The sequence below is a fragment of the Sylvia atricapilla genome, chromosome 11, assembly GCF_009819655.1.
Source record: "Sylvia atricapilla isolate bSylAtr1 chromosome 11, bSylAtr1.pri, whole genome shotgun sequence".
Classification (NCBI taxonomy): Eukaryota; Metazoa; Chordata; class Aves; order Passeriformes; family Sylviidae; genus Sylvia; species Sylvia atricapilla.
Genome location: NC_089150.1, coordinates 13,763,861 through 13,784,761, shown reverse-complemented (window position 1 = coordinate 13,784,761; position 20,901 = coordinate 13,763,861). Strand labels below are relative to the sequence as shown.

The 20,901-nt window shown below is 38.5% G+C and overlaps 1 protein-coding gene across 2 annotated transcripts in view; it reads left to right on the top strand.

The window, feature by feature from the left end:
- The window catches only part of CACNA2D3 (calcium voltage-gated channel auxiliary subunit alpha2delta 3), a 397,930-nt gene that overhangs the window by 283,424 nt on the left and 93,605 nt on the right, over positions 1-20,901 (top strand). For both annotated transcript variants that reach the window (XR_010744448.1, XM_066326744.1), the window contains exons 14-17: positions 4,714-4,785; positions 5,574-5,654; positions 9,646-9,720; positions 20,543-20,626. Coding sequence is in view for 1 of the 2 variants with exons in the window: in XM_066326744.1 (XP_066182841.1) it covers positions 4,714-4,785; positions 5,574-5,654; positions 9,646-9,720; positions 20,543-20,626 (312 nt within the window). In the remaining variant the exon portion in view is untranslated. The remainder of the gene's footprint in view (positions 1-4,713; positions 4,786-5,573; positions 5,655-9,645; positions 9,721-20,542; positions 20,627-20,901) is intronic.

Sequence of the window (20,901 nt, the reverse complement as noted above, 5' to 3'; positions counted from 1 at the left end):
TAGAAACCAAATCAAACCAACCACCCACCCAACAAGCCAAAAAACACCAACCAAAAACTCACCAGAGTTTCAGGCTCTGATTTGATATGGTTATGTTACTTTCAGAACAAAATACATACGGAAGAGTTAATGTATCTAAAAGGAAGAACTGCTACCAGCCAAATGAAACAAATTTATCTGAATTTATTTTGTCCTCTGCATTTCTTTTATGCATGTTTTTAGGTAGCCATCCCACCGGGCTGTGAAAATAGCAGTAAGATGAAATAACTTATATTTACCACTTTTCAAATTTGTTCATTTTGATTTCCAAAATGACCTTCATCATTGAAACAGTTACGTTAAACAGCTTTTTGTATGCACTGAAGAGCAAAAGCCATTTTTCCTTAATAGTTCAAAAAGGTGTTTTGTTTCCTAGTAGGAAAGCTTTATTTGCTTTCTTGAGCTAACACAGCAGGATTCAAAAGCTTTTGCCCTACTCCTGCTGTGATGTTTTGTTCTACTTAGCTTGAATGAAAAGGTAGAAGTGAATAAATTAGGCACATAAATCAGAAGTAGAGAGTTTTTAGGAACATTTAAGAATTTTTTTAATGCTTCTCTCATGAATGGAACCTTTTTCCTCCATATAGAAATGTTTTAATGATATTGCCCAAAAGTTTCTGACAGCTTTCTTCTCTCTTTCTGTGTTATCCTTAACTTCTGTGAGTACTGCTGTGCCCTCCTCATATCTTGATGCTATCATCTTTCACCCCTTTTGGAGGATCATTTATCATTCCCTGCATCATTTACCTTATACTTTGAAGAGTTGAATTAACTGTCACTGGGAATAGAAAATAGAAAATTTGGAAAGTGGTGGTTTCATTGAAGTGCAGGACTAGTGATTTTAGCACTTTCATAAAATTATAACATTTAAGTGGAGTCTAATGGAGTACAAAATAATCATAAAGTAAACAGTTTGATTTAGCATTCCTTGGGATCTATTTCCCCCCCATGAGATGCTATTGTCTTTGTTTTGTAATGTATATTTGGTTTCTATTCAGAAAACCATGTTAAAATTTTCACTTACATGTAAATTGCAATCTTAATTTCCAAATTTCTCTCTCACACTCCTCAAAAAGCGAACTGATTTGTAATAACATTTTTGAATCAGCAATTTGCAAACTCCAAGTACTACTTTGCAGTATAAGGGACTTTTTTTTGTTTACTCTGTGTGTCAAAGACAGAAACATCTCTTTAATATAAGACACTCACACAGATTCCTGTATTGTCCCAGACCATAACTGTGCCAAAATAATAGATATTCCTTATTCTTTTAGTCCATATAAAACAAATTCCAATTCTCTGAGGCTTCCAGCCTGCCTCATGTCTCTGATCAGCACATAAATGTGCAGTGGTCACAGAAGACAATGTGAAACAAATCTATACAGAGTGGGCAAAGGAGGAAGGGGGGTTGGGTTGGGCAGGTGTGTCAGAACTTCTGGACAACCCACTGTAACTTGTCTCAAATTCCTCTTTCCATAATGGCAACACCTCAGAAAATGTTTATATTCTTTCCTGGTTCAATTCTGGAATCTGCCTTACTCTTTGCCCTGAGAGATGGATGCTAGTTCTGGGTGTGAGACTAAGTGGCTTAACTCTAAGGGGATGATTTTTATTTGTTTTTTGGGAAGATCTACTTGGGGTTGTTCTAGGGTGGGGGGGAGGGGTAACTCTGTACAGAAAGGAATTAAAGGGAAAATTGTTGTAGTTAAATCTATTTCTAAAGGGAGTTTTTCCTCCAATTATAAAACTATTATCACTAGGCATTAGAGAGCTGTGCCTTTTTCAGAGAGCAAGTTCTGGTTTTTTATTCTGAACAGCCAAGAGACATTTAGCCTGGGAATGCATTTTTTCCTCAGTCTTGAGATTTATTTTCTTTCAAACGTTTGTTATTTTTTGCTAAGCATTTTATCACGCTGAGTGTCCATAGCCCTTGGGTAGTTGCCCATCTAAAACTGTGACCACCGTCTCTTTCCAATAGAAGAACATTCTGGGGTAAATCACTGATGCTGTCTCCTACATTCATCAGTTAGACTAGATAGTAACTACATTATGATGAGCAGTGACCCAGTAAAACATTGTAAATACAAATCCCTACTCATCCAGTTATTTGCTGACTCCACTTATGGAAGTGGTCAACAACCTGTTCATCTTCCAAACAAATAAAAAAATCAAACAGGCTGGATTATACAGTTGCAATTCTATAGAAATGATTGCAGCAGCCAGCTCTAGTTGGTACTTGTAGATAACAAAATTACAGGGCAATCACTCTTGCCTGCTTCCATAGTCAGTTTTGAGAGTTAATGAGCAGTGCTTTGATAAATTCCCAGGAACTCCAGATTGTGTGGGTTTTTTTCTCCTTGTAAAGAATTTCAAGGACCCTAAAACTCTACTGAGAGTTCCTTGGTTTTATCCTATCCATTGAATTGTTTCTAGTGATATCATGAGCGTGAGTGGACTTGTAAATGAATACTGTCCTGGTACTTGACAAAAAACATGATGTCAGAGAAAATTACCCAGGGCAATCATATAAAATCTCTAAGTGCCCCAAAATGTCACCTTGTAATCAGCAGAGTGCTCTTCCACTTCCTGGGCTCCTCTCCACACAAATCATGTCACTGTGCTTGACTCTACTACTCTGGCCAAGGAGTGGAAATTCCTGCATTGGTTTGGCTGCATTCGAGTTTCAAGTGCAACCTTTGAACCCACAATGTTTTGCCAAGTTTTGGGGTTTTGTTTTGTTTTGTTTTTTTAATAACTTACTTTTCCTTGATAGATCCAGGATTATATTAGGGTTAGAATTATCTCGTCTTGCTAACAAGGAAAACAAACATAAAAAAAGGAAATATGATCATAAGTTCATTCCACCTCATATCCCTAGTGATTCCTTATCAGATGTAAACCTTCTTAACTCTAAATCCTATTTGTGTTCCTTTCTAATGTCTGCAAACATTCCTTCTCACCATGAGATAGTTCCATGCCTCAGGTAATATACTTGTTTAAGAAACTTAAAATCCCCCTGAAGAAGATTGGGAGATGCAGGACATACAGTTTTCTAGATTTTGTTTTTCTGATTTGTTAATGTGGAATATGCTTCATAAGGTATCTTTATCATAATGTAGGAATTGTTTTCTGAGAATGTGGGGAGCCAATTGCTATTTCTTCATTGTAAGAAAACATTTGTAAACACAAACAAAGCAAAAAAATAAATTGCAAAAGTTCTAAAATGAAAAAAAGAAAAAAAAAGATATTAGAAGTTCTACCTGAGTGCAGAAAACATGACAGAGATGTAAGAGTGGTAGGAGAATATCACAGTTGCCACTGGGCATGAGTGTCACCTACAGTATTGCATAGCAAGATCATCCTTATTGCTGCATTCAACTGGCTGAATACAGGTGCAGCAAAGCAGAATTTATAACTGTAACTGTCTGTGTCACACTTTCACATGCTGGATAAACCTCTTCAGCTTTAATATCTGTCCCTGGGGACAGAAAGGGTTGAACAGTAACTCTCCACCTCCTGGTTGTGTTTCACACATCGCTGGGGTGTGATCGCCGGGCACAGAGCAGTGCTGGTCTGGAGCACCCCAGTGAGTTTCTGCCTCAGGGCAGAGGTTCAGTCTGAACAGGGAGGAGACAATTGAGCACTCTCACTGTCCTGTGGCCAGTGATAAACATCTTACATGTCTCTCTTGAATGGAACCAAGGTCAGGAGATCTGTTTTCTGCCTAAACTGAAAAAATGTATTGAAACATGATGTGCAGAATCAACTAATGCTTCACGGCACCTCTTTGTCCAGCAAATTGAAAGCAGCTGGAGCAAAGGTGCTCCTGGGACTGCCCGAGTTCCCTCACCCCTACAGTCCAGCCCTGGCTAGCTATGGACCTCGGGGGGAAATCTAGGCTAGAACGAAGTTAAAAGACATAAAGGCGCTCTTAATCCTCATGGGACACAGTCCCACAGCTTTAATGTAGAACCTACACCTTGGAGCCCAGAAGGAAAAAGGCGGCAACACCCCCCTGTGCAGGGAGTTTTAAACCCTAGGGAAGAGGGGAAGGGGGGGGTCTGTTGACCAGTGTGGATGGACCCAGGGAGAGGGAAGAGATAGGGGGTATCAGATGAAGGGGAGTCAAAGACTCATGGGAAGGTGCAACCGAAAAACACCCAATGCTAAACGAACTATTTCGTGCAATAGAACAGGGACCTTTACTGGCTGTCCCTTTGTGCTGCTGTGTGAGCTGAGATCTCGGTTTGGACCAGAACAAAGCACACACAGCTCATGACCTCTTGCTCTTCGCTGGGACAAACCAGCCCGAGGCAGCTTTGGCAGAGCTGACTGGGAGGGATGTGGAGCTCCAGCTGCTTTACTATTGCTCTTCCCGCTTCCACAACCATCTTAGCCCCTGCTCTCTCCCATGGCAGACTGCAGTCGGAGAGAGGATGAGGTGTCTTTCCTGTAGTGGAGGGGCTGGGATGGGCAGAGCTGGTTCAGTTCAGATGGGGCCGGGCTGGGCTGGGCTGGGCTGGGCTGGGCTGACTGCAGGTCCAACTACATCAGTGTCATTTGGATAAATTGCCTTAGCTCATTTAAAATGGAAATAATGTAATTGAAAATTGCAATCACATGCTTGTAATTGTCCCTTAGTTCTCAGAGACAGTATTTCTTTTTCATATATAGCTCGCTGATGATCAGGGATTGGTGTTAATGACAACTGTTGCCATGCCAGTATTTAGTAAGCAAAATGAGACTGTAAGTATTCAGATTATTTCTGTCATATGATAGTGGTGTGACTGATGTGAAGTTGCTTTCATGGATCTAATAAGATTTTAGCCAACTCTATTTTTTTTCTCTTTTCTTCTTATTTTGTCTGCAGTTAGTATTCCTTTATTAGAATAAAAATTTGGACAAAAAAATCCCAAATACCTATACTCTAGAAACCATGGTAAAATGATGAAACCCTGTCTAAGGGAAAATCTCAGATGACACTATGCCTTACGGCTTTCTTATTTCTGTATTAATTTTTTGTAGCAAATATCAAATATTCTATAAAATTTTCCTCTTTGCTCTGATATAACTCAGAATTTTATTAGTTTTATATCTATTATATGTGTATCTATTTATCTTTAGTAATTCAACAGATTGTTAAAGAAACTTAAGTGTACTTTCCCCTTAATGCTTCATCTTTCTCTTTTGTTTATCAAATAGTAGGAGAAATTGGGAAAGACAGGAAGAAATATTTTTAACAGTAGTTTTTAATTTCAAACCTATTTGCATGTGAAAGGGTTCAGTAGAGGGACTCACCAGCTATTAAAACCTTGCATGCCTTTTCTATGTGCACTGTAAATAAAGCAGAAAGGAGCAATATTATTGATTTAATTACTGTTTGATCAGCTGAGTTGTAACAGTGTCTGCCTTCCCCACTTTTTAAATAATTTGTCTGTTATCTGTTCAATTCTGCAGTGTAGCTGCAAGGTGAAATAAGTTGTAAGAATGTTTATTATTATTGTGGTTCTGAGTGCATCTTTTATTCTTTTCAGAGGTCTAAAGGGATTCTCCTGGGAGTAGTTGGCACAGATGTTCCAGTTAAAGAGCTTTTAAAAACTATTCCAAAATACAAGGTAATACACAAATGGTTTATATATAATTTATATTCAGTATAATGCCTAAAATATAACGTAATCAATTTAATATTTTGTTATTGTTTATACTTACATAGCTCCATTATTTCACCCATTTTCCTCTGGAATTTTACCTCTGTCATATGTGAGACCAAGTGCCATTTTTAAAACCTAAGTTAATATATGGCCTGATCTTCACATTTTTGTGGATCAGTGTGGGCTAAAAGGTAATAATAAACACTGTCCATATTAAAATAATGTAATTATAAACTCAATGAAGTTATCAAACTTTGAAATTTAGCCAGAATATGAGCCAAAATGACTAAAAAAAATCATGCTGAAAAATTGCATAACTTTTAATACAAACCTATCCTTAACGTGGCTTTAGGCTGTCTGTTTGTGTATAATTCTTCCTGTCCCAATTCTGTGTCTCCTGGAATTAAAGAAAGTGGCACATTGCAGGAACTTAAACAAGTTCCTGCTTCACCAGACTAGTGCTTCCTTCTCTCCTACCCAGTTTTTGTTAGATATTTTCCCCCACTTAGTTTTCCAAAGTCAGTGACAACTTTACAATAAAATTCTTAAAAGTGAATTATCATAAAAATTTTCAGAATTTGAACCACTATATCTCTTGTGAAATATGTTTTATTCAGTAAAAGTAAGCTTCAGGCAAACACAAAATATAATTACTTTTCATTTACATTTAATGCAGTACATTAGTACTTCACTACTTCTCCGTGTCTGAAATATTTTACTATAGTACTCTTCTACTCACAAAAATCAATTTTTTTTTCCAGTTAATTCCTAGTGGATTTTTTTTTTTGCCTGACTAACAAGCATGTAACACAATATTGTAGGCAGGCTTTGCTAAAGAGGCCAGCCACTGGAATAGCTGCATTTCAACAGCACCTGTACTGAGCATAAATTTGTATATCATAGAAATTGTCTTTTAACTGTCTGCTATGTTCTCGTTTAGTGATTTCTAAGAGGGTGGAGGAAGAACTGACTTGTGAATGCCTTCCAGTATTCTCAGACAAAAATTCCTCCTATCAATTTTAATTCTAATTTGAATACATTAGGATTTACCCAATTACTTTTTGAATCAATATACAGTAACTTGGAAGTTTAAATTAAACAAGAATTTGATAAAAATGAAGCATAAAAAAGAGTGTCAGCTATATTGATGAGGTGAATTGGAGTAAATTCCTGTGATCTGGATCCCACTAGCACAGGGGCTGGGCAAACCCAGCACAGAAAGGCTGTCCGAGGTTCAAAGAAGTTGGAGGCTATAGGAAGAGGCAGCAGGTAACTCCACACTGAAACAAGAGCAGAGTGACAGAGACACTGCAGTTCCCAGCAATAACAGGGAACTCTCTCAGTGCACAGACCACCAAAGTTTGCTAACAGCAACTTATGATATACTTCTGTGCATGCAGAAATACTGCATCAGTAGATGGTAGAGGAGAAAGGAGCAAAATTTGTTCTCTTGCTAAATTTGGAGCAATGGACACAATCTTTGGAGCTGCCTGTAAGGAGCTGTGGGGAGAGCAAGTTTCATTTGTAGTGAGAAGGAAGAACAATGTTTTGGTACCTGCAGAAATAAAAGCTTGGCTGTGCATGGCTGGATAGAAAAAGCCAAGTAACACTGAGGTTACTCCTAAATGATCTGTAACATTTGAACGTAGTCTGAATATGAGAATCTAGAAAGAGTGGGAGGCCCCAATAATGGGTATTGGAACAGACTGAGACTGCTTCAGAAAAGAAGTTTTTTAAGAATTAGTTTTCTGTGGAAGTAATATATGATCCTCTTGCTGAATATTAGACTTTTTTTGAAGGTATGTTTTATATTGCAGGATGTAGTGCAAGAGAGGATTATTACCAATATCATGCAATGCAGTTGGGTTAGTGAGATCACTTGAGTTATAACTTCCAGTCCCACATGCCCTAAACAAAGACTCTGCAACTGCAAGAGCATAATCACCCCTGGGACCCATTCCTGCAGAGGCAACACGTGACAAAAAATACACACAGGGATATAAAATGATGGTTGAAAATAGAAGTCTGCTGGCCTGGAATTCTCTCAGCTTGGATGAGGTGTATTTTATGCTGAGGAAGATGAATAATAGCAATAAGCTGTTTTCAGCAGTTGTTACCTTGACTAAACATCCCCAGATGTCAGTGGCAGTTTCTCCTGAGTAAGATGGGGTTGTATTTGGTAGTATTTGACTTCCATGTGACATTTAACAACAGTTAGAAAAAGGCTTTTTTTGTTCCTGAATCTGTGATTTAGAGACATAATTCAAGGTTTAAAATGGCAATGCTGCTGTAAGTGGTAGCATATCTCAGACACTGCAGAGACTGTGCAGTTTCACACATTGCACAGAACATGATAAAATTCTACCCTCGCATCCTGTGTAGGCCTCAAACAGGCAAATGCTTTTTTCCTGTGAAATATACCACCCACATTTGTTTCTTTACCTGACTTCCATTGCCTGGATGTCATTCTGCAGTTATCAACACAGATAATTACACTTGAGATCTGATATTTAGCCAACAGCTCGTTCCCTTGTCACACTATAATAGTTAAAATATGTCCATTGTTATTATTTTGGTTATCCCTCCTTTATGAAGAGATGCCAAGAACCTATCACCTTCTATTGCTCTCACTGAAGTTTATTGCTATAGGAAAACCACTAATTTATGAAACAATCTTCTGTGTGGCAGTTACAGTTGACCATATACAAGCATCCACACACAGACACTATAAATTAACCTGGAATGTTTTTTACCTGTGACCTTGCCATAATATCATACTCTGGTTTATATTTCCAGAAAATTCCAGAATCTGACAGGTTTGTTCTCCCTTTTGCCTCCTAGAAAGGATTCTGACTTTTCAGCCTTGCTCAAGTTGCTTCATGTCAGACAAATTCCTAAAGACCCACTTCAACAGAGCATTTAAGAATGCACTCAAGTGAAATCACAAGATTAAGTAGTGAGAAGTTTAAAGTAAATATCAAAGCAAGATAGTTCTGGATTTTCAAGTTCCTTTTGTTTGTTTTTTGTTTGGTATTTAATACCTCAGTGTATTGAGATGCTTAAATAAAAATACACAGGATATTATATTATCTGAAGAATTGAAAAAATATTTGCAAAATATACATAGTGAACATGTAGAAAATGTCTATATTAGCAGCATGTTCATGCTAAGAAGGGATGTTTGAATGAGCACATGAAGAATTTAAAGGTTCATTCATTGTGTTCAGTGGATGCAATCAGTTGTGTAGTAGGCATATTGTTAAACATTTAAAATATTTTTGTTTAAATAAGTACAATGCTAAATTGGGGCACTGTTAGGCCTCATCAAAAATCTCATTGCTCTCAAGGAATCTCCCATAGTTCCACTTGGTAGAAAGATGTAAACTTAGAGGAAATTCCTTAGCAGAAATAGCTGCCTTTTGTGGCTCAAGGTGCACTGCATTTAGCAGGGAGCCTTTAAGATGGGAAGATGTAAATATCATATTGACAGGTAACTGTTGCTCACTACAGCTGCACTTTCCTTATCTTTAAGTGGTTCTTTAACAACAAGTGAAGAAAGCTGTACACTCCTGGGAATAGGGCAATTTATGATATTCCAGTATCTCTTTGCCCTGGCCCATGTTCTTTATGCCACATGCTATGGCATCTCATATATAGCTATATTATATATGGATATATATATAATAATTGACTCTGTCACACATAGGAACAAGGATTGCCCTGGATAGCAGAGTTCTGGGACAGTGTAAAATCATTCTCTATGCTTAATTCATGACAATGACTCATTTGCAAAAAATGTCAAGGATTTTTACCTATGTTATAGCAAAACATTTTGTGAATAAGGGCTGTGAAAGTCAGGTGCTCGGGACAGCCAAATAATTGCCTGATTTTGTTTTGTTTAAAGTCTTACTGGAGACCATGCTAATTAGTATTTATTTCTCATTTACTTTTACAGTTAGGTATTCATGGATATGCTTTTGCAATTACAAACAATGGATATATTTTGACTCACCCAGAACTTAGGCCTTTGGTAAGAATGCTATTTACTGATCTGTTTTATTTAGCTGTATGTGTTGCATTTGGTTTTTTTCCAAGTGTGAATAGCCTTCATTAAAAATTAAATACAATGGAGCAGATACTTTATATTGTTTCATAACCCGTCGTAGTTCTTGGTAAACTTATCTCTGGAAACGACACTAAGCATGAAAAAACCCCTAGGAAAATAAATATACAAGTTGCTTCTGCAAAAGATGCAGACCTCCATTACTGCAAAACAGCAAAGCCAAGAATTGCTATAATTATGTTCATTTTACATTGAAATGGAATGTTGGAATGCTCTAGTGCTGTGTAATAAGCCCTATTTGTCATGCTAAAGTGTTAAAGTTAAGTTAATATATATGCAGAAATTTCAATAAAGCATATTTTTAAGCAAAATAGGAACACCAGGGATTTTCTGTACTAAAAGAGAAATAGCAACAAATTTTACCTTTAGTTTTCCTTATCATCTTGCTTGCACTAATCACAGCAACAAAAATAAAGTTGCTGTTTTGCAAATGTTTATCAAGTTAACACCCCAGAGGGCTGGTACATTCCTGGTTGCATCATTGTTTAGGAACAACACTGGCAAGTGTTCCATCACCACTGGTTCCTAGCAAAGCACTGGCATTAATGGTTTCACTGCTGCGTCCACATGGCTGCCACATGTGTGTCTCATGCAGGAACTCCCAGCAATGCCCAGTTCCAACAATATTTCAGTAGAAAACAGAAATATGAACTGGGTGGATAATTTATTTTGAAAACAAAATTATTGACGAGTATGATTTTTTATGTCATTAGCATATCTGAAGTCTTCACTGAGCAAAAGAATTTGTCTAAGATTTGGGCAAGGAATTACACACTAAATTAACATTTATATTTGCAATTAGTTTGGTTTTTAACTGGAGCAGAGCTTATGAGAAGTGCAAGAAAGAAGCTTCAATGGGTGAATCTGACAAAGTTCTCTCTCTACATCATGAGAGTTGGATAACGCCTGTCTTTGCTGTAGTGTCCCTTTCTCTTTGGGAAAATTACTTACTTTACTTACTTTGGGAAAAACTGTTAGTATTTATTCACTATATAATAGATATTTTATAAAACAGAAGGTAATGAGGTCCAGGAACTGTGGATAGTTCTGAGTTAGGCTGACTTACTCTCTTCCTAATTTCTGCTGCTTTGCTTTGGTAAGGCAAAAGGTGGTTTGCTGTTACTATCCCTCACCAAATGTACATCTTGAAGGCACTTACTTCATTACCTTATACATTGGAATCTCTTTTTAAAATCAAAATGTTGGTCAGTAGCCCATAAGCTGTCAGCTAGGGGAACTCATTGTGATATATTCATGGTCTGTTCATTTCAGGTTTTTGGAAGAGTCATTTTTACCTCTGGGTTCTGTCAGTGGTGGGTAATGAGAGTCTCCTGTTGACTTCAGTGAAGTTTTTGAGAGTGAAGTGATTGCTGGCCTGGGCCCTTGGTTTAATATTGCAGGCCAAATCCTGATACCATTGTAAGATTCCATGAAATTTGTGACAATAACTATGTGAAAATAGTGTAGATCTGGAATTAGATAACTCACTAAAGATACTCTCTAAAATTATTTCTGTCTTAGATTTACATTCAAGTCTCATTGATTACTGACTTGATCCACTCCGGTTTATCCTGTTAGGTTTTCTGGCAGTGATGTAAAACTAGAATATTACTGAATTACTGCATTCCTAACAGCATATCTGTTAGTTCTGGAGCTGATGTACTGCTTTTTAAGGGATTGTCTTCTGGGACACAGAGCAGAGAGGCAGGATAGCAAACAGCACAGAATGCTTCCTGTTAGATTTTTATCTAACACTGAACAGTGTCATTAAGCTGGCTGCATTTTTGTGCTGATTATTTTATTTGGTTTATATCTAAAAATGCTTTTCTGGGAGATTTCGTCACTTGATTCTTCTGCTGTTTCTTTGAATAAACTTGGCTTTGGTGAGGCTGGCAGGCTGGGCGCTCCCGGGAGGGATTGCACGGAGGAGGAAGGTGCCCCCTGAATCCTTAGCGGGGGCTGGAGCAGCCCCGGGCGCTTTCACCAGCCACCGTCCCACAGAGGGGCCGGGAAGCGCCTTTGGGCTCCATTTCTCACAAGACATTTAGCAGCGGGGCGATGAGCCGCGACAAACAAGCCAGTGAACCGCGGCAGCGCGGAGCGGGGCTCCTCCGGCTGTCTGAGGGGACACAGAGCCCTTCGGTGTGAGGGGACAACACAGAGCCCCGCGGTGTGAGGGGACACAGAGCCCCGCGGTGTGAGGGGACAACACAGAGCCCCGCGGTGTGAGGGGACAACACAGAGCCCCGCGGTGTGAGGGGACACAGAGCCCCGCGGTGTGAGGGGACACAGAGCCCCGCGGTGTGAGGGGGCACAGAGCCCCGCGGTGTGAGGGGACACAGAGCCCCGAGGTGTGAGGGGACACAGAGCCCCGCGGTGTGAGGGGACACAGAGCCCTTCGGTGTGAGGGGACAACACAGAGCCCCGCGGTGTGAGGGGACACAGAGCCCCGCGGTGTGAGGGGGCACAGAGCCCCGCGGTGTGAGGGGACACAGAGCCCCGCGGTGTGAGGGGACACCGGGCCGCGGTGTGAGGGGACACAGAGCCCCGCGGTGTGAGGGGACATCGGCCCCGCGGTGTGAGGGGACACAGAGCCCCGCGGTGTGAGGGGACACAGAGCCGTGGTCTGAAGGGACACTGGGCCCCCCGGTCCCAGGGGACAGGGCCCCGCTGTCCTGCGCTGCAGTGCGGGCGCCGGCCGGCAGGTGGTGCCGCAGCTCCGCCCAGGGGCGCTGCCCCGGGCCGGGCTCATCCCAGCGGGAGCCCCGGGAAATGGCCCTGGGCACCGGCCGGCCGGGCTGGAAAGCCTTTGCTTCCCTAAGGATTGTCTTCATCTTCTTTCTCAAACGATTTTTCGATTTTTTTCTTCTTCTTTTTTTTTTTTTTTTTTTTTTTTTTTTTTTTTTTTTTTTTTTAAATTGCCGTTTTAAAGTCTTTCCTACCGAGAGTAGCCCAGTGGGAAACTCCATAGACTATAGCTGGTGGGAAAGATAATTTTTTTATACTTTTTTTTTTTTTTTTTTTTTTTTTTTTTAATACTGTGCTGGTTTTTTTTTTTTCCCTGTTGTACGGAATACTTCTATATGCTGAGCTTGACTAAAAGTCTAGATTTTTACAGAGTGGCATTTTATTTTCCACGAGAGAATATTTTCAGTTGTGTGATGTAGTTTGGAATTTCATATCCCGTTGAAAACCACGACTTACTGCTAATAAAAATAAAAAAAAAATACTGTTCGGGAGTTCAAAAGTGAATTTCAGATTTTTCTTAACTTTTTGTCTGAGGCTCCTTATCTGTATTGAAATGTGCACAGGAGGACACAGTTTTTGTCATTTGTCAACTTGGCAGATTTAATCTGCTTTGCAGGAGCCTCTTAACACTTGCGGTGTGTGCCAGGTGTTAGACTGTTAGATTTTAAAATGAAAATATGTCATGGTGATGATGTTGCCGTTTGGCAAAGAAATTAGTTTACTGAATGTAAAGGAAGGATGAGAAACAAGGGATAAATACTTTTTTTTGTGTCATTATAAACAACCACCACATTAATGGTGGCTGATTGATCATCACTGCAGCTACCACTCTGCAATCTGTTAAAGGTGCCAGAGAAGAACGGCTTTCTTTGGGAAGTGGAGTGGGATTGCAGAGAGATTAAGGAATGTCCCTGGAAGATGAGTGTCTGCCACAGTCACAGATTGCCACCGTGGTGAACCTTATCTGGTGTTAGGGGTTTGTGCTTTGCCTCCCAGCACTAATGTTTGTGTGGTTTTCAATAAATAATAGCAAGGTTGCTACCAGTTTTCTCTGAAGTCTGTGGCTTTTTTGATTTATAGTTAGCAATGGGATTGTATTTTTGTTCAGGGAGTGGAACAGGGTTGGGTTTTTTTTCAGTAATTACTAGGATAGTTTAGGGTAGAATACACAGAGTTCCTGAACAGGGAGCATGAGTTTCTTAATTAAAGAAAATATGCATTTAAAGACAAACGCATATGTTCTTGAATAAAATTGTATCTTTTATTTACATTCTACCATTTTTAAAATAAATCTGAGTTTAAAAATGTGTTCTGATTTATTAATTAACATAATAACATCCCTGATTACTAAAGATTTTGTAATATTGCTGGGTTTAAATCAAAATCCTCTATTTCTGAGAGGATTGAGACATTTATTCCTACTCTCAATATAAGCTCTGGAAGGCTTGTAACAAGGTTTATGAATGGCTGTTTTGAATGTTCTTACTGTTGTAAATTAATTCAATTGATGCCTTGCTTTCTATACAAGGATGCACATCTTAACTTTGATCAGTCTTGACTGGGGAAGTTACAGCTAGAAAGCAAAGCCTTTGTATAATATTGCAGTGCCCTCACCAAAATATATTGGTGGTTCAGGTGCCTGAGTAAATTACCATTTCAGCCTCAGAATGGGAACTGTCACCATGTGCTGTGTTAAGCTAAAGGACCTGGAATGTTTGAAGATTCTAGATCAGTCTGAAGTCTTTTGTAGCTGTAAATTTTGATAAAATTTGTTTCTCCTAATACAGGAAAACAGAGAAATCCGAGTGTCAGGGGACACATTAATGCCCCACTTAAGCAGTGTTAGCCTTTCAGAAGCAGCAAATCTCATTTCTCTCTGGGGAGTCCCGCCTGGAACATAAGATAACCTACACTTACCCTTGCTTTATTCATTGACTCCATAAAACTCTACAGCTGTAGCTGACAGCAGAATATTTAAATGATTTGAGCAGTGTAAATGCCTCACGTTCATTTAAATAACTGAAGAATTCAATCACTTGAATGCCAATGATTATTCCTATTGGAGTTTACATTTCAAAAAAGACAGCCCATCTGAATCCCTGTGAGAGCATTAAATTGCTATCTAATTAGAAGTGCAAAATTACATATATTTAAAAGATAATTAAAGGTTTGAAGGCTGTTGAATAACTGGTCGTACATATAAATGAATCACTGAAAATTTGTTAGCAATATGTGAAGCTTTCTTTTATTCTTTGCTTTCAGCTTTGAAGTTAGGTATAACTGAGCTCATGGGTTTAAGTCTGGTAGTATTAAGATAAAAGCAGATGTTTTTCATTATTTCTACTCAAACCCCAAATAATTATAAGCAGCTGCCAGTTTTACATAATCCCAAATGATAAATCCCGAGAATGCAAATAAAATCCCAAATAAAGAGGTTGTTTTCTTCAGTGAAGTAAATCACATCCATGTTGCTGTGATAATTGACTGCAATCCACCTGAGAATGTGAGCTCAGCTCATGAACTTCTTGGTCAGGCTCAAGGTGTGTAAAACTGGTATTTTGTATTGACTTTGACTTTACCCTGTATATTTCCATATTGCTTTATAATTTTAAACATTACTGCACAATTTGAAAAGCAAACACATTTTAGGATGGTAAGGAGATAACTAAATACCTGTGGCATAAGAATTATTTTATTCTATTGTTTTGTTAGAGGGTTGTCCTGTGTACCTGAGACATCTAGTAGTTCCTACTTTTTCTCTGCCTCGAAACTTATAATTAAATTATTCTCTTTTCCCTAGCAAATGACATGGCTCCTGTATTCAGCTTTTCTCTGCAGTATTTCTGCAAATTTTATAGTGCAGCATTTTTTCACAGCCATCTGTCATGGAGAATCCATCCAAAACAACTGGTTTTTACTACCAACCATAACCTAGGAACTTCTAGATTAACATCTTAAATAAGAGATTGGTCATGAAAACCTATCTTTGGACAGGGAAGTTGTTTTTCCTATTTTCCTAAGAGAATCAAGGTTTTACCTTTTTAAGTATTAAATTAAGAAAGTGTGTATAGAAAGGAACTTTGGTTTTTGACTGAACACCTGTTAGTGTTCTACTGATTCAAGGCTAAGTGCAGATCAATAAGAGATCATTTGAGGTTGCAAACTAGATGGAAACCGTGAAATTAAAGTATCAGAAATGACAAATCAGGATCATGTGAGCAGAGAAAAAAGTACTCCAAATGAAATAAAGAGCTTAAAGGCCAAGCAGCAGTGATTTAGATTAAAATGCTGCTTCACATGTGTCCCCAGGCAGGATGTTTTGGAGCTAAGTAGCACATGGAGAATGAAAGCTCAGTCACTGGGGGTGATGCTGTATTATCAGGCTATAAGCTGGTGAAGAAAGGAAGGGGATTTTTTTCACTGCTGTTTTTGATTCGTTTGTTTGTTTGGGATCTTTTTGTTTTGTTTGTTTTTTAAATCACACTTTCTGCTTGCACAATCCCCACAGTGGGACAGAGCAGCAGCTTGTGCTGGGGGGGCTGGTGAAGGTCTTGGATGTTGCATTGACCATGGGAAGTCAGGTCTGGTGCAGTTCCCACCCCAAAACCTGCAGATTTTGCGTGACAGTCAAAGCCACCCCAGACAATAAATAAGTGGTAGCTTTAGTGTGCAGAGTCTGAGAGAAGGGAGGGAGCTGAATAACTGCCCAGACCAGAGAATTGCAGTAAATACAGTGTATACAATCTCTGCCTGTTTATTTTAAACTGCATGGAAAAGTGTGTCATTTTAGTTAATTATGCTTTTCCTCTGGTTCATTCAGGCTTTCCTATCAGACTTTGTAGATAAGAATACCTTTGCAGGGTGACTTAGTGCAAGTTACAGTTACAGAAACAGTTATATTGTGTATTTTATTATGTAGAATTCAGCCTCAGCAAAATGTATTTGCGTATGTTCACTTGTCTCCTTAAACAAAAGAAAAAGGAGTCATTCTAAAAGCCTGATGAAATTAACGAACGTGATGAGATTAATACATTATCCAAATTTTGAATTGCTAATTCAAAAAAATGGAACTTTGCTGAATGATGCTATGTTTTAAAATTGGAGGAGCTTTTTCATTAATTTCTTACTTTTGTACACATTAGTAGTTCAGCAATGGAGAGCTGTTCCTTGAAATTATTTTACCTGTCTTTTTACCTACCTTTTAGTAGGTGCTTTCTTTCCATAGTATTTTCTCACAGATGATTCCACATTTTGGCTTAGAAAGTTCACTAAAATCTGGTGATGCTTCCAAGGCTGCTATCACAGCAACTTCCTCTCTCCTACTTCCCCATTATCCAGATGGAGCACGTCTGAGAAATTCCAATCACCTTAGACCCAAGATTGCAGCTGTTAAGATGTAGCTTGCTCTGTCCTTGATCAGATTGCTACACTCTGACTCTATAAACACGTGGCTGGTTATATTCAATGCAGATGGTTTGGGACTACTTGTGTAAAAAAAAAAAAAAAAAAAAAAAAAGAAAATCAAAGCAAAGTTTTTAATCATGGCACATGTAAATGGTTGTGTACAGAGTGGTGAAAAAATGTGGTTCAGTCTTTAAGTGACACATGTCACATGTCTGAATCATCCAATGCTGTGAGAGTCTGGCCCCGTCTCAAACGAAAGATACTGAGTAAGATAAAGCTCATTTTAATGGAAAAACCAAATCATGTGTTTTTCTCACAAACAGTAAGTTAGAATCATTCTGTAGTTTTGAGTGGACCAAAAGTTTCTTCTTTTGCAGCCCAGATATTTAACACTTCTCAGTCTTTTTTTTTTAACTCCCTAGGGTTAACTGCTATATAGTATCACCTCATATTTTATACTAGCCAAAGATTAACAGCACACATTTTAAATCTAGCTCTTTTTCTCTTGTACTTCAATCATAGTAATTTGGTAGAATTCCTAGTTGCTATCTTTCCCAGTGGATCCCTTAATGATTTTTTTCAATGCTATATAGTAATCTTGCAGATGGGTTTGGCTTCAGGCTTCAATCAGCATTTTATAGTTTACCCAGGAACCTCAGAGATAAAAGGTTAGATTAGGTTTGCTACAAGAGAAGAATATATAGATGAATGCTGTTTTTAAAACCTGGGGAACTGCCTCAGTGTCCATGAATAACTTTTACTAAGTAATTAGTTAAGCAATAAAAGCAGAAAGAGGCTAGAGAAGAATGGACATTTCAACATCACTTTTATGAAGTATTTTATATCTGATCTGCTTGCAGTGGTGTTTGATGCCCTGTTTACATAATCATAATGTAAATTTACTGCTGAGAATAAGGTGATATCTTCATGAAGATTATGTATAAATAAATTTTGTATCCTATCCTTCCTGCAAGTTGGTTTTGTTTTCTCTGCTGTCCTTTTCTACACTATATCATAAATCTATTCTTTGCCTATTGAATTCCTGTGTAGGCAGTTAAAGAGTGGCCCCTAAATTGTGATTGCTGAATAAGATGTTAGATGTCTCAGTACCTTATTAGTCCTCTCCTAAGTGCATTTAAGTGCATTTGTATTTCCTTTGAATGCTTGTAGAGCCTAACTCTTGCATGACCACTGGGATTTTGGCTTGGTGATTTGTATTGATATTTAAGACATGAATGCTTCTGATTCTTTTCTGCAGAACTTTGGTGTTTTATCCAGGTCTTGATTTGTTTGTTTTGGTTTGTTGTTGTTGTTGTTGTTGTTGTTTTTCCCCTCTCTGAGTGCAAGATACAGAATCTCTATGTTTTAAATAAATACAAACCCCACAATCAGTATGACACTGATGATTTGCCTTGGGTTTTGAAGCCTCCTTCTGCTGTCAGACACACAAGATCAACTTCTCTTGGCCTAAGGATCTGCACATGTCTGAGGATGCAGTAGAGCCCAGAAGCTCTTCAACATCTGTGAGGGGGGATGTAATTAAACATTGGAAGCAGTACAGGAGCTGCTTGCTCTACCCAAATGATCCCAGCTAATATCTCTGTAACAATGTTCAGCTCTCAGTATTTCAGAGCTTGACTGTAACCATTTCTATAGTAGAATGACTAATCAGATCAAAGATTTATTTGGTTAATTGGTGCAGTCACAGAGAATAGATGTAGTTACTCCCTGTAAAGATTAAAGATAATATTGATATAGCTACAGCCATGGTGAAAGGCTTGCAAAACACAGCTACAGAAATCAAGCTCTGGTAATGAATGGGATGTTATCCTCTCATATGTTATTCTTGTGAGATTTACTTATATTGGCTTCAAATTTTGTACTTCATTTTGTGTATAGTTATCTCCGTGGCTATCAGGGCTGTCACATAGCAAGAATTAATTGTAGAACTGAGCCGCCTGAATTCACACTGTCTGGAGTGTGCTGAGAGCAGAAGTTCTTTACACTTTATATCTGTGGAATAGTAGTAGATGAGAAGTAGACAACCTTGTTACAGGAATAGGGTTTTAGCAGAGGGCAGGAAAAGCACATGAAAATACTTTTCAATTGCATCTGGATCACTTCTCAGAAACACCAATTGCTGAGATTTTTTATTCAAAAGATGAGAATTGATGTGGGATTTTATCCCACAGAATTTCCTGAAAGAACTGTCTGTAAGAAAAATTGGAGTGTCCAATTTTTTATAAGCAAAAATTTAGGAAGCTCAGTGAAGCCTGTACTAGGAGAAACTTTACATTGCTACCAGTATCTCAGAATCTTTTTGTGATTATGATGCTATTATAGTCAATATTTTTAAAAGTTTGTTGTTCAGGAAGATTTTTGTTGTTCCTATTTTTAAGCAGTGTGATCTAAAAAAGCAACTGTGGGATTTATATGAGAATTTTTAATTCAGAGTGGAAAACATCAGGATGGGAATAACCTTCCTAATGCTCAAAGAGCAAGGCTTTCCCTTGGTTTTTGTGAAATCTGCAGAGCATGATTGAAAGTGCCTGCACCACTGGCTGTGGTGATGAATTGCTTGTCTCAAATACTGACAGGTTTGGTTTATGGTCTAGTTGGTCCTGGCCTGAGGGAGGAGAATCAACTCTGTATATTGCTTTACAGGTACAGTTTCTGTCCTTCTTTTGTGCTGCTGAGTAGTTACAAAAGCAGTTTGGGGATATTTCACAGCATCACAATGTCTCCTGTCATATCTCAAAAAAAGTCTTGAGGTTTCTCATGATAAAAGACTGGATTTCACATTATGGTGATCCTCTCCCAGATGTACTTTTTTTTCAAATGTCTCCTAATTTGAATTAACCAGTCAGATTCTTTATTCACAGGTCCTTTCTACCACTGAGCCAGGTTTGTGTGGTTGCACTAATAGGCTGATTTTGAGTGTTCAGCAGAGGGCAGAATTCCCCACATTATAAACACCTCGGTGTCAAATTAATTTGTCACAAGAATGTTTATTTTAAATGTGCGATTTACAGCGTAACAGTGAGTAGTGATAAACCCCCCTACATTATCATTATTACTGTGTTACTTTTCCCCATGTTGTAGATAAAATGAAGTATCAGCAAATGCTAACACCATACTTCGCCAAGACTTGCATTTTATCTTGTTTGAAGTGAAATGGGTAAACATTTTGTTGATAAGATTATAGTAAATACAGCTTCCTGTACAGCTGAAAGAGCCAGTTGGAGATATTTAACATAAACTGCAAGACCCAAGGTCTCATGTATTTTCCATATGGGGAGAAGGAGGTACAGCAGCTGAGTTGACCTCCTTGAGTGTCCATCAAGAAAAGCTCTGCATCATGGCAAGAGATCATGCAAATAATCATGAGATGTAGGGGTTTAGTTCACAGGCAGCATTTATGCAGCAGTATGGTGCACTTTGTGTGAATTAAGCCACCTACTGCTAAATATATTGCAGACCATCAGCATGCATTTAGAGATTTCTTAAATCTTCTGATACAAAAATAGTTGTGCAAATAAAACAGGATATGCTAACTATTTTACCTTTTTCATACCAGTATGAAGAAGGAAAGAAACGAAGAAAGCCCAACTACAGTAGTGTGGACCTTTCTGAGGTGGAGTGGGAAGACAGAGATGATGTGGTAAGTGATGTGTTTTAAAACCCTGTCAGAAGACATTGTTGCATCCCAGTACTGTACCTGGAGACTGTTTAGACTAGTCATTTAGAGAGGCCACCTGACTGCTCTCAGGAAGGGAAGGACAATAGTCTCTTTTATTTCATTCAGAATTTTATAACCATTTTGCATTTCTTCTTCCTTACATATGCATATACCACAATCGCAGACTCTTTATTTTTGGTAAAACTCATCATCTTTGCAGTCTCCCTGCATCCCATTGTGTGTTTGTGCTGGATAGC